The following is a 14,996-nucleotide window of genomic DNA, read 5'->3' as shown; positions in this document are numbered from 1 at the left end:
ACGTGTTTGAACAAAGAAGTGGATCTACAAACCTTCCCACACAGAGAAACCTACGTTTATTACCTCACTGTTTCATTTCCTGGAGCTCTGTGTAATATAATCCTCCCTCTAATTCATTTAAGCACTTTCAAGTTTCTGCCTCTCTGCTAAATATTTCAGACGGAATACAAATCTTCCTGTGATTATTGTTTCCCTCTCTTCTGTTGCTGTGTAATCCGTGAAACGACTCCAAATTAAACCCCCCCCAAAATCAAATTGAAATCCGCCTTTACAAGGCAGATAATCTTCTCTTTGCTGCGATCAGCCCTGATTGGTTTCAACCAAACACTGAGCTGCTACACCGTGAGAACATTTAAAAAACCAGACACGTGTGATCTGAACTATGAACAGTCCCGGTGTTCAATGAGGCCACTCAAAGCTTCAATATCAGACTAACATGGAAGCAAATGATCACCTTAGTTGCAGAGGAATGTTATCATTAATTTCATTGTTGTTTGGTCAACTGTGCAAACTTGCTGGTCAAAGTTCACCAAACATATTAGTCCAGTGATGCAGATTCCATTCAAATTTGTTGATTTTTAATATATCTTTTTTTTTGCCAATTTTACACGAGGAGCAATAATAATAATAAACCGAGTTGCTCAGTTTCATGTAAAGTTTTCATGTAACACTGTGTTTAGATTCTCCTCCTGTCGTGTCTGATATACTGACGTTGAATCAGATAAGGAGAAACAAACTCTACGATAGTACCTCATATTGGTGCAGATACCAGATTAAACATTTTCTGTATAAATGTATGTTTGTAAACAATAGCATCGCTGCCTTATTCATGCCTATATTATGTTATTTTGAGTATTGATGCAGCAGCTACAACGTTAGCATAACCTAGCACTGATCGATCATAACTCCATTTGGAAAACTAGAATTTTAAAAGTTGTTTGCTTGCCATCTTGCAGACCGACCTGACAAAGAAGGAATCTAAACTTTTTACAAATCAGTGTCCTTTTGATCCGTTCGTTACAAATAAATCACAGCAAAATCTGTTTATTTGTGGTTCCCGCCATAACCATCTTTCCTCTCACCTTGATGAACGAACGCGCCGTAAACAATCCAGATGGCGCTGTGCAGGGTGCCCGACCCGTTGCCGCCATTGGGGGGCTGGCCCGGCGGTGCATTCTGGGTAGAGGAGGAGCGCAGCGCCTGCAGCCTGTTGAGCAGGAAGATGAGCACTCCCACCACGGGGATGGCGGCGGCGATACAGGCCCAGACGGCGAGGTCAAAGGGCGCGAACAGAGAGAAGATGTTGATCTTTTCTTCAGGTTTTCGCAGCAGGATGCCGACGCTGTAGTCAAGGTAACGCTTGCTGAAGTCCACAATGTTCTCCCTCTCTGGTGTGATGGTGATGGCCGACACCGCCAGGTCTGCTCTCTGGAGGAGGAGGGAGAGGCATGATTGGTGGTGTTAGCCAATCAATAACAAGTATTCATGTTCGGTGGCCAGCAGGGACAAAATATGACTATATGTTAGCTTAAACACATAACACAAAAGTGTATTTGTACTAACAGTAAACTCCAGCTTTACCTTGTTGATGAGGTCACCAATCATGCCGTTCCAGGAGCCGTTGGGAAGCTGGGATCCATATTTACTGTCTGCCACCTGGAGGAAAGATTCATAAGGTTTATTGAGTTCACGTCAAGAGATCAGGACTTTATTTCAAACGTCAAGAAAACACAACCTAAAACCAAGGCTCAACCTCATGAGAAAATAAAATGAAAGCTGTAGTTATTCTTTGAATACTTGAGCTTCAACACGCCTGGAGTCATTTTAACAATCTCTGCTGTTGTGACAATGCCACACTCATCCACCAACAGCCACTTAGAAGCTTTGGACATCAAAGACGTGTCAGAGGGCAAATCCTCACAATGTGACTGCTGCTACGACCCACAAACCAACCAGACAGAATATGGCATGTATGCAGGAACCATTGGATGTTGTAAGATAAAATAAGATAAAATAATCCTTTATTAGTCCCGCAGCGGGGAAATGTACAGGATTACAGCAGCGTAGAGTATAGTGCAAACAAGAGACATAGTAAAAAAAAAAGATCAAAATAAGTATTATAAATAAGTGAACAAGTAATAAAAACAATAAAAGAAAAAAGATGAAAAGAGATGAAGGCCAGGCGGCCTGTGCCTGGTCGGCCTGTTCTGCAATCCATACGTGGTTTGAATAGAGTAAAAAGATAATATGAAGCTGGGTTATGACAACATGATACAGTGCAGATGGATGGTATGAGTTAATGAGATGTCTCTGCTTGCATTTCATTAAACATTTATAATGACGCTTCACACATGTGTTCACAGTTTGATGCATCAAACGTGACAGAAAGAGGATTTTTTTAAACCAATCTCATACAGTGAAACATGCAATGATCATATTTTAAAAACAGCAAAGAACCAGTTTAACAAAGACTGTAATTCTGACCAATAGAAACAGAAGTGTCATTTAACATCATCAACCAAAGCTTGTTAAATCCAAAGCAGGATGGAGTTCCTTTATTAATCTGGTCTGTGTGAATTAGATGGCTGATTACACCTGAACTAAACCTGAACATGTCAGTCAGTCTTACCTGGTAGATCTCATATTTGAAGCCCAGGATTTTGGCGAGAGCGTCCAGGACGTCGATGGAGAAGCCTTTATATCTCTTGGGCTGCCCGAGGATGTTCTCTGCCACCATGACAAAGGGATCCTCCTGCAGAGACAGACAGAGAGAGGTGGGGGTGTTAGCACAGATAAAAGCCTCAGCACTGAGGAAAAAAACACAGTTACTTTACTCTGTTCAACAAACTGCAGCTTCAACCAAGTACAGAAAAAAAACCTCAGAGAGCAAAGTGAACTTGTTCAATATTTGAGGAGAAATCGGGGTCATGTGCAGCAAAATATTTTCAAAAGAGACAAATGGAGAGCCAGATAATAGCTTAGAATTCATAAAGTATCTTCTTAACAATGTACCTACAGGCCTTTGCATTAAATGATGTGTATAATAGGCAAATGTGTTTCATAATGAGTGTTATTCATACTGAGACGTGAATGCACATCTGCAGTTATTCAGATAATAAATAAATGCATCCCTGAAGCAATTATGCATCATAAACTGAGATTACATTTACAGTTGGAAGAGCTATAATATAATTCACACACACACACACACACACACACACACACACACACACACACACACACACACACACACACACACACACACACACACACATCTTGACACATCTCGTTTTTTTCCTTTCTTTCTTTTTTTGTTGTTTATAATGTATTGTTAATATAAATCATATCTTGTAAAAATGCTTTTTCAACAATATTTCATACCATATGTATATTATTTTTGTATTCGTTATAGTATTGTGAATTCTTTTATATTATATAGGTGGAGGCTTTAAATAAGCCCAGTGGGCTTTCTGCCTCTTCCTGTACTGTAATTTTAGTTATATATGTTATGTTTTTTATATTTTCTCAATTGTACAAATAAAATAAACTAAAAATAAACTAAATTATTATGATGTCAAGAATGCAGCTAAATGCATTGTCTCCATCATCCATATGTTCTCTGTGGCTTTAAATTAAAGTTTCTATAATATTGTCATTATATCTGAGGTCTGTGTTTTAAAATCTTTTATTGGTTTAAACCAAGTTCAAAGTTCTTGGGGTTTTTATGAAAATATTTTGAGGATTTGTTGTTTAAAGTTTAGAGCAGTAAGCAGGTTTTATCAAATGAATTAGCTTTTGCTCTTTACATCAGGTTCATATTATTTCTCTGTTGTAACATGCAATGCTTTTTAAAAAACAACTTATTAATCTTTTATCTTTTTACAGAAAGAGTAAACTTTGCACGTCTGTATTCAGAGAGGTGCAACAGAAAGTAAGTGACCAAGCTCTGATTTGCTGCTTGACCAGAACCCAACTATTAAGTGTCAACAGTGTTAAGAGTTTTAGCTTCTTTTTGTGTTTTTTATGTTATGTTTGTTTACGTGCACAAGTTGTGTGTGTCTATGGCTGCTGTAGTAGTCAGTGTTCTGTCAGTGCTGGTAGCTGGCAGCACTCAGAGCTGGAAGTGTTGCAGCTGCAGGCGATCAAACCGCAGGGTGAAGGTATTAGTCTCGCTTGGTTAGACCTGCGTTTCCACAGTGCTGAACCAGCACAACCAGCTGCTGTTCTGGGATCAGGGCTAGAAATCATTCTCCTGTTTCTATCTCTTTAACTAGTTACCCTGACCGGACTTAAGCCAAGGTGCTGCATCAATGCCCTCTCAATAAAGAAAAATCAAAGTGTTGCAGGGGAAACTTTTGGGTGGAAGAACATGAGAAAGTCAAGGCATATGAGCTGTTTTTTGTTTTTTTTATTGACTGAGGGATTTTCCTCTGGATTTATTGAAGTGTATTTTGTGCTCTGGAGTGTGAGATTATTTCTTGTTATATCAAGAACTGAACTTGTGTTTAAAGAACTAAATTGACAGAGTGAAGCAACTCATGGAGTTTTAAGACTTCCACAGAGGCTGACACACACTGGTCATTTTAAATATAAAGACTATTGGTTTTTCTATGTAGCCTCAATATTTTTGGTTTGAGCAACGTTTGATTAATGCAGGCTTGTGACATTTTGTGAACTTCAGTTTGGCGATATATGTGCATGTGGAGTATCTCAGGTATCAGTGAAGAATGCATGTTACAGTGAAGGTTATCGTCCCTACAGTCAGTAAACACAAATGTAGATTATTGGATGTTGGCATGCAAATATATTGTCTGTCACTTCCTAGTTTATTTTGTATTTTCCATTTATATTGTGCATTTTACTGCTTCTAGTTTGTAACTCTGTCGCATGCATCTTTTTGTGCATTTTACAAAGTAAAGTACGGTTCCACAAATGCAACTTTCTATGCAGCTTAATCATAGTAGTAGTTTTGAACACTGTAACCTCTCTCCTCATACTCATTAATGTATTTGCATGTTGCACCTCTCTTTATTTCTTTTTTTCTCCATATTGGCTTCATATTTTATTTCATTACAAATAAATAGAAGCATACATCTAGTATGTATGTGGATATATAATTTTACCATCTAACGCATGCATAGTATTGTAGTAGTATATTTGTGCTATGTATAGCTATTCTCTTGAGCACAAAATCGTTATTTTTGATGAATTGTGTCTCATCTCGTTTCGTCTCTCTTATCTTATCTTATATTATCCTTTGCATGTCATAAGCTTGCTGCTCCATGCTATGCCACACTAACATTGCAGCAAAAATGTTGGCATGCAACAACTTGTGAAACTGACTTAAAGTATTTGCAATCACCCACAAACTTTGCACAGCAACATAAGTGTATATTTGGGTTTGTAGTTACTTGTACTATAAGTTTTTTTTTTTTACTATTGCAGTCTGGATGGTTATGGCAGTTAAATATGATTAATTACTGTTGAATATCTACTTTTACACGGATGTCACCTACCAGTAAAGTGACCACTTTGACCGTGACTCCCTGCATGCCGTTCTCTATCCGACTCTCCTTCAGACTGCCGTTGAGTCCGTGAACTGAGTCCCACGTAGCGAGCTGCAGAAAAAAGACAGACTGTAAACAGTGTAATGTACAGAGGCATCAGTAACATGAGGTCCTCACAGGAAACACAGAGAGGGGAATGCAAGAGGCAGATCAGCTGTAATTTAGGCAAATGCGACATGACTCACAGGCTGCAATCTAACAATTTATTCACCCGTCTAATTGGACTTCATGTGGTCGAGGTCGCTGCTGCAAATGAGACGGGGACAAAGACACGGTGAATGAGGCAGGACTAGATTGAGAGACATCTGTGCAGCATGCCAACAACACCCTCCAGCATGTTTTTCAGTCAATGCATTTTCAACCACACACACAAAAAGAAAATGACCTAATGAGGACAAAAAAACGAATTATAGATATATAATGTCCCTTTTCACATATGAAAGGATCGTACTGATGTTTTTGCATGTGACAGAGAGGTGATGACCAATAACTTACAAACGTCAGAGTTTGAAACTGGTTTAAGACTTTTTGTAGCATATTTACCCCATTTTCTCTTTTCCAATGTTTCCTGTTAATCATAATGAAGCCGAAAATACCAAAGAATTATAGAAACGCTAGAAAATAAAATGACTAATGCTGGGTCAAAAGTCTGACATTTCATTTAGACTTAATTAATAGAAGTTATGAGTCATGTTTTTCACTTCTGTTATTATATTCTAATTTATTACAAAAGTTCTCATAATCATGTTATAATTTAACCTTGGCATTTTATCATTTTTACTTTTTTGTGTCTCCTAATGTTTACTCAACATTTCTATCTTTATCATGCCTAACTTTTAATACTTTTCATCAAGCGCTGTCATCATGTCAACTTTTAATGTGTCCAATTCTTTGGTTTATCTCTAAATAGCTGCAGAAGTACTGACATTCCCATCGGCTTTATGTTTGTACCTAATTCACAAATGTCATCACGCTAAGACGCTAAACTAAGACGGTAAATGTTATACCATGCTAAACATCAGAAGTTAGCATTAGTGTTAGCAGGTATAGCCTAGCAGTTCTAATAGCATGGTTGTGGACTTATAGTCATGTTGATAAACCATTAGATTTAGTTCATATTAGTGTGTTGAAACTTGCTTAAGGTGGGTCATTTGTATGATTGAACGTTGAGTGTGAATTATTTTTTGTTAAAGGTTATATTATTCTTGCATTCACTAGTATTTTTTTGCAGTACATTTATAGTTTTTCTGTTTTGTTTGTATTTTGCTTTGTTTTTTATTCCATTTTGGTTGGATTTTAATTACATACTTGTTTTTACATTGTGATGCAGTATCTTTGTACAGACCCTAAAAAGAGTAATTTTTACCATGGAAGTAATGGGCATGCCAGCTAAATAAATCAATCAAACAATAAAAATCATGTGTCTAATGTATTTCTTTTTAATTCTCTTACTCATTAATGTTACTCGGGCTGGGTTTTGTTTGTGTTCTTAAAAATGTCTACATTTCATTTTTTTATTTTAATAGTATATTATATATGATAAATATTTTATACAATCTTATTTTGAGAAATTTAAACACAGTCAATATTCTCAAATGATTGACTGCCTTTTGAGAGCAAACTAAACGGGACAACAAATCTGAGTCGACATTTGATGGAAACTTTGTTCTCTTTCTACAGGTTTTACACTTGGCGGCGCTCCAGAAAAAGTTGTATTAATACCAAAAGGGACTGAAGCTCATTGCCCAACCGGAGTCACAACAGGCTGCACTCTATACTCTGAGTTTTAGGCTGCTTGTTTTTGTCACCAGGTGCTCCCCATTAGAGCTTAGTGTGTCCATGTAATAGCACCGTGAACGCGTTCGTGCTCGGGCTCTGAGAATGTGTGTCATTTTCAATAAAGAGCACCCCGTCACCATGGAAACACTAACACACTGGGGTTTATTGATCAGGTGGGAAGGTGATGGTGGAATAGGATTCACACTCATGCATGGATGGATGACTCAACTTTCCCATTAATCCATTCAGCATCGGTTTATTGTTTGTTTCACATTGAGTGCTTCATTCCTTTAGAGACAAACTGAGCTTAATTACACATGAGGTCTCTTATGAATTATATACCCGCTCTCTGCCGTGGTATTGTATAATTAAACTAATCGGTTTATGTACAGTTTCATGCATCAATGTAAAAAGAAAAAAACAATAAAAATGGGTCACTTTCACATTAGGGGGCTAATAAAACAGTGAGATCAGTCACAATGTGATTAATTCCATCTGACAGTTAATGTGAACACGCTCTGTAATCTCTGACAGAACATCTTAATTAGCGTCGTTCAGCTAAACATGCTGCCTGTTTCTTGTTGCTCTGCTAATGATGATGCAACTGTTAGATATAACATAGTAAGTGTTAATTGAGCTCTGGTGACAACATGCAGTAGGTTGTCTGATAATTGCTTGTTATTGATAGATCTTCACTTAAAGTTATCAGCAAATATACAAATAAAGAAATAAGAACAAACAAAAAATAAATAAAATCAAGTAAATATAGAATCTATTGGTTCTTCTTTCCTATTGTAGAAAACACAATTTTTATAGCTTGCTAAATAGAAGAGGAGGACGGCGTATTAGCATCAATGTAGGTTTAATAAATATATATAATACAATTTTATGTTCCAACAAATTTACATGGTTAAAGTGGTAAATTTACAAGAAAAAAACTGAAATGTAGAAGAAAAAACATGACTATTCTCTGAGATTAGAGAAAAAAATCTAGGAGAAAGAAATGCCAGAAAGTGCCAAAAATATTAATTATATTAGTATGTATTTGTTAGCGTCACAGTGATCTTCATCTGTTAACCCATTGATAAAATAAAACAGTGTATCATCAGGATAAATACAATGCACATCCAGTCAGGAACAAAAGGTTGGCCACCATATTTTGAACCATTAGTGGAACAAGAAGAAAAGTCAGGTGGATCAACAAAGTGATCAGGATTCATCCTCTGGGGAACATGAACATCTGAACCAAATGTCATTGTAATTCATCCAGTAGTTGCTGAGAGATTTAATTTCAGACTTGAGTCTGAGAGCTCCATTTAACACGTTCAACTGAGACTCATACATGTAGTCATAGTCTTAGTACAGTGGAACTATTATAACTAATACTGAAGAAATAATGACAAACGTCACCGGTGCGATATCTCAACATGTCGACTTGCATCCAGACGTTGCTGTTGTGTATATTTCCCTTTAAAGCCACAAAGCTAGTGTTGCTAGAACAACTGGAAGATGTAAGGAAGGATTCAGTCAAGTAACTTATGTAGCACAAAGTCACAAATCTGTCTCAAAGGCCTATAAAATCTGTTCACCAAGCCCTCCATCCTAAGGACCTCGAAACAAACAAGCAAGAGTTGAAGATGAGAGAAGAAGGAGGAGGCGTAGAGCGAGCGGCGTGATGGAGAGGTAGCGAGATGGAGATGAGAGAAAGGAGGCGGAGAAGGACAGAAAAAGGAAAGAAAGAGGGAGCGCTTGTTCTAATAATCAGGGAGCTATTCTGAGCTCCGCTGTCCTTTCCCTGATCTCAATCTTTTCTTTTTGTGTCTGAGATAGTTGGGGTGTTCTTCATTAACATACACTCAGATAAATTAACTGCGGCTCCTTTTTCCAACTTTTCTTCTGGCTCATTGAACTGTTTGAACCATAAGAATGGCCACCGGAATGGACCAGAAAAGAAGAAGAACAGTGATGAGTGACCTTTGTGGTTTTTGTTCCCTGTGGATCTGTAATGAGGCTTCAGAGTGACAGTCAGCGAGGCTGCCTGGAGAGTTTACATTTTCAAGATGCCTTCAGTGTCCCCAGCCCCCCCGTTAATGGTGTCTGTTTACAGCTCCCACAGATGCAGCACATATTAGATGAATGTTGTAGAAATAAAATAAAATAATGATATTGTAGTCAGACTCATGGTTGGTGGTTCCCTTAATGTCATATGAATGAGATATTTAGGAGGCTTTTCAATTTTTAACAGCACAATAAAAGATGTCATTTATTTTTAAAGGAGTGTCGTGTAGCTTTGTGGCATTTTAATAAAAAAACATTTTCAGAGCACACTGCTCCCTTCTGTTGTAATGTATTTCCTGCTCCTGTTTTTATGGTTAGTAAGTCTATTTTAACGATTGGGTTTGGCTGTCATGCTAAAGACTAAAACATCTGTCAAACACATCCAAAACATGTCTTTAAACCTTTTATACTTCCTTAAAGGGATGCTTATTTTTAAAACTGGCATGACGACACAAACTAAAGAAGTTAAATCGAGTAAGAGCTGAAGTTGCTGCAGTAAGGAGAGAGGATGTTTTGGGGAGAATAGCAAAAATGTGTTATGAAACAAAGGGAGTTATTTTCCCAGTGGTATTGTTACGGTTTATGTTTCTCCAAATTAGGAAACACATTTCCCATCAGCCTCGTTGCTTTCTGACACCCACCCTTCTATAAAAAGGAAGTTATCTTTCCATCAGCTTTTCTCTTCCATCTTCAGTCTTCCATCGTCTGACAGACCCTGAGGGATTAATATCTGCCTGCTCTGGCAACACGACCTCACTCCCACCTCGCCATGACGCCGTACGGTCCTTCACTCGTCCTTTCATGAAAAGTGTATTTTCAAAATAAACCTCAGAAGTTAGGTTTAGGCAACAAAAACACTTAGTTTGTTTAGGAAAAGAGCGTGGTTTGACGTTAATGTGTACTCGAGTGCCTAACGGGTCACGTAACTGAATAATAATTGACCAACGAGTCGAGGTTGACCTTTTGTTTCACATGGGACATTAAACTGCGGTCTCCTAGGTGCAAGTCCTGTGTTTGTATGACCTGTCCAGCACCATGATCGCATCACCACCTGGTACTAATGTCCTGGGTGATCCGATCACGAGTGGACAGCTCTAAGTACGTCTGTCCAAACCTGTCACGTGTCTCAGGTGACCACTTGTGATCAGATCTCACTTCCTCACTCTAAATGCAAATAAACACGTACATATTTTGATTTGCAAAAACAGAATGATAGTGGGTTTTAACTGTTTTGTAGGCAACAATTCACTTTTTTGAGCACCAGCGTCTTTATTTCAATTGTTCCCAATGATCGCACCCAGAGTTGTTTTTCTTCCCCCTTTTTGTGCGGCCACTCCGAGCGCTTCAAGTTGAAAATCTCAGAACTTAAAAAAAAAAAAGTGCTGGTGACGTCATCGTATAACTGGAGGAGAAGATTGTTTTGATCGTGTCTGTCAATCCTGAGCTCTATATGTCAGACACACATTCCAAAGACCAGAAAAGACCATTTGTGGGAGCAGATCGGCCGACGCTGAATGTTGCTGGTGAGTGTTGTGCTTTCAGCGATGTACATCTCTTAAGTTAAGTCTGTCAGACTGACAAGCTCATTCATACAAAGTATGACCATAGTATGACACCATATATTTTATGCTCATGGTGAAAACAAAATATATAGCAACCAAAATAGATAATACAAGACAAAGGAGCGATGCTAGTCTACCATACAATGGCACCTTTTTCGTTGAAAGCCTGGGATGAAGCCCTCCAACTTCGGATGTTGTAGAAAAGCCTGTTAAGGTGATTTGTGACGCCGTTGGCACACAAATGAGTTTGACTTCCACTCATGGAGAGGACGCCATTTAAGTAGGTGGTTCTTCATTGTGGCCCTGGACACATCCGCTTACTCACTGCTAAAGGAATGTGGCCAAGAACTCCTCTGGATGTGATCCAAGCGATCTCAATGAGTCCCCAATGGGTTTTGATTGCATTCATCCATCAATTATTTTTAACTTCTTATTCTGATCAGGGTCTTGTGGGGGCTGGAGCCGATCATTGGATCGTCGAACATTGGGAGAAGGCAGGTTACATCCTGGACATCAAGTGCTGGACAGGTCGCCAGACTATCGCAGGGCTCACATATGAGCTAACATCCACATCCACACCTCTCGCTGTGAGGTGACGGTGCCAGCTATCACCATTCTTTGACTAATGTTCCAGAACTCTTGTGGTGATAATTTATTGATGATGAAATGATTAATGTGATGTCTTGGAGTCCTGATGTTGGCAGATGGGAAGGGTTTGAATCAAAGCTGCACTTCAACAACTAAACTTACAGAAACAATAAAGACAATGTGCTCTGCACCGAGGAGACCGATCTTCACATCACTGTGAGCAGAACGCCTATTATTGCTGACAATTATTAGATTATTAATAGTCGAAAAAGATTTTCCAAAATGCCAGACGCTCCCAGGTGAGTTGCCAGTTTTTGTAACTGCGGCTCATTTTGCTGACTTACGGCCGGCGTGTTTGCTCTGTGACGCCAGAGGAGCCGGTAATGAGCCGGAGAGGAGGCAACAAAAATGTGAAATATGCTCCGAGAATATGCTGAGGGACGTTTTAGTGTTTCATTACAGCATCAGCATATGACACATTCTGCATAGAGCAACGACATGCCACCGTTAATCAGTATCCATGTTCCTCATTCTACTCAAACCCAAGGTTAAGTGCAGAAAGATACCATCATGCAATTAAATGAAGTGCTCGCGGTAATGATCAGAGAATTAAATTAGAATTTTCTAACACTGGTGCATCTCAACTCACCTCCACAAGATTTAAAGAGAACAGAATGTAAAATTTCCCCACTGAAGTCTTTCTGAGACGAGAGCCAATGTGCAGCAGAAACTTACTGACAGAATGAAATGTACAGACGCTTCGTCTGCTTGATTCAAAATAGACCTGAAGTGATGAATGGCTTTTCAGTCACCTGAAGTCTCCGAGCCTGTCTGAACATGTAGCGACAGGGTTGTGAATACACTTCTGCACTTCATCTGATTCTTCAATGGTGCATTGAGGTGCAGCGGTTTCCTGTCAGTGCTCTGGATGTGAATGTCTGTCGGCCCAGGACCTTCAACTTCATTACGGTGCGGCGTTCCTTTCCCTTTCTCCCTGGTCTTCGGCATTCATGATGTCCTGTTCTACGTTCTGACAGAGCTGGGAGCTCGCAGAAGCACAGGATGGACTCTTACCTTGAGTCGATGAATGAAAGTAAACACTCTTTAGGAGAGACATGCTGGAATCACAGAATCACACAAACATAAAGGGAAACATCACAAAAAAGTGTGTTCCTTCATGTGATGCTACTTCATGGTCCTCGAGTTAAATGTTAATGCCATTCAAAAGCAACCACGTCTTCTGATTAATAAGTCCATGTACTACTTGATTGTTTTTCCAAATACATTTAGGAGGAAACTATATTTGCTGCATGATAATGGAGGTTGTGGTAGAAGAAGCATGGGACTTTGTCACAATAGTCCGGGATTCATAGAGTGCGTCTTAAACCATGTTAATCGTTTTAGCTTAGCATATTAGCATTCGGTGATAAGCAGTAAACCCAAAGTACAGCTGAGGCTTATGGGATTGTTATATTGCAGCAAATGAACAAAAGAGTACATTGTTTGAGCTGATTTTGTCGCTAGAGTCAGAGGATCGCAAACATTTTTAGGATTCTTGATATCTGAACAAAATGTCATGGCAAAGCATCAAATAGGAGTTGAGATATTTTCAGTCTGGACCAACGTTATCATCTCTACACCCCATGCTGCTAACGCGGCTGACAGATGAGCTCAGTAGGAACATTTTGCAACCATGCGGACAATCTGAACAGCATGACTTCCCTCTCTCAACATATTCTCAGCATTTAAACTTAATATCTAAGGAAACTGGTTTGTCACGTTGGAGGCTGCAGTTCAGCATCTGTTTGATGTTTGCACCCAAGTGACTTGCAGTTATGTCTTCACTCTCAAAAGGTTTCAATTTGAAAGCGACAACCTGATAAAAGTTAGCTTAAATCAAATTATTGGGAGTACAAAAATCCTCCAGAGTCCTCTTATAAAGTCTGTCAGCACTGGTCGGAGGTGGAAGTCCTCTCCGTGCTGCTTTCACATCCAGCTTCAGTCTTTTCTACGTGGCGCTCTCTCCTCCCGGCGGAGGTCAAACACGGCGGATAAATCTCTACTTCGCTGCTGCTCATGCATTATTCCTGTCCTCCATGCTTCTTTCTGCTTTTTCCTCAAATGTCAGGCCTCTTTTTTTTTTACCCTCCTGTCATCCAAAAGGCTACGCCGGCAGTATTTCTGTAACTCACTCTCCCGTGGACAGCAGAACCAAATGCCACCGTTTGCCACCGTTTCTCACCCCCCCGCCCCTAACAACGCCGCTCCCCTCCTCAACTTCCTGCCGCCTTTTATTATCCACTCCTTCACCTCCTCCTCTCGTTTGAGTGGTGATTTAAAATGCAGGGTGTGTGTTTGACTTGTGTGTTTACGTCCCGGAGATCACCTGTCACCTGTCGGAGCGTGTTGGCAGTGACTGTAATGAACCCGTCTTTGTGTTGATGGAGTTTGAGGCTCTGTGGGTGGAGCTGCTTCCTGTGCTCCTCCACGGTGACCATCACTGTTTAAACTGAGTAGTTACTGAGTAGTTACCATCAACCAGAGAGGAACAAATCAGGGCTTAACTGAATAGTAAACAGTCTTATCACACATTGCGCTTTATAATTTGCCTCTCGTTCACATTCACACACATAGTCGTAAAAAAATGCTGTAATATAAGTATGAAGCAATATTTAGTGGGTATAAAAGTACCTCAAATTGTAATAAAGTACAGAACATGAGTAATTATCCTACTTTGAATTATTTGCGTAGGATTTTAACGTCTTAAACCACACTTACTTTTCGCCCCGTCGACCCGATTAAGCTATTTTTATGCATGAAGATATAAATGTTTAATATAACATTTTTAAATTATGGACATATTATATATAGTTAGATTGGTAAGATTCTACACAACTTGATTGTTAAGTATATTTTAAACAAACCATGAGCTCTAAAGCTCAATTTCATTTCCATTTACCGGCATGATAAACAGGAAAGACGAGAAAAGGTGGCGACCCCCTCACTAATAAATAAAGTCTGTATATGATTACATTTCTCAATTATCTTTATTTCTTTAGGGTCGACCGATCAAAATAATCAAACGTTATTTTATAAAAATGAATCCAAGGTGTGAATATTGTCATGTAAAGTCCATTTCTTACTGTCGGCTAGCATCGTTTGTCAAACAGAAAACTATAAAAATAATTTCTCCTCCTGGACGATGTTGCTTGTTTCTGTTACCTTGCTTCCTTCACAATAAAAGTGTTACAACCTTTTTCTGTTTAGTTTTCACCCCAGGACAGCCCCTGAAGTAAAGCAAGCGCTCCCAGTTTGGAAGGCAAATGGCAAAACGATCTGTTAGTGTCTGTAGTGTGATATGACTTTAACATTCCAACATAATGCAGTTAATATGAATCCTAAATTGCTATAATTAATAATGATATGCAAGAACACACACACA

The 14,996-nt window shown here is 39.0% G+C and overlaps 1 protein-coding gene across 1 annotated transcript in view; it reads right to left on the bottom strand.

Moving 5' to 3' along the window:
- Positions 1-14,996, bottom strand: part of grid1b (glutamate receptor, ionotropic, delta 1b) — a 428,151-nt gene that overhangs the window by 33,877 nt on the left and 379,278 nt on the right. The window contains 4 exon segments of the mRNA XM_054598809.1: positions 1,083-1,428; positions 1,582-1,656; positions 2,630-2,752; positions 5,517-5,618. Of these exon segments, the coding sequence (XP_054454784.1) occupies positions 1,083-1,428; positions 1,582-1,656; positions 2,630-2,752; positions 5,517-5,618 (646 nt within the window).

Source organism: Anoplopoma fimbria, chromosome 5 (genome assembly GCF_027596085.1).
Source record: "Anoplopoma fimbria isolate UVic2021 breed Golden Eagle Sablefish chromosome 5, Afim_UVic_2022, whole genome shotgun sequence".
NCBI lineage: Eukaryota > Metazoa > Chordata > Actinopteri > Perciformes > Anoplopomatidae > Anoplopoma > Anoplopoma fimbria.
The sequence above is the reverse complement of the archived record's forward strand: the minus strand, read 5'-3'. Positions and strand labels throughout refer to the sequence as shown.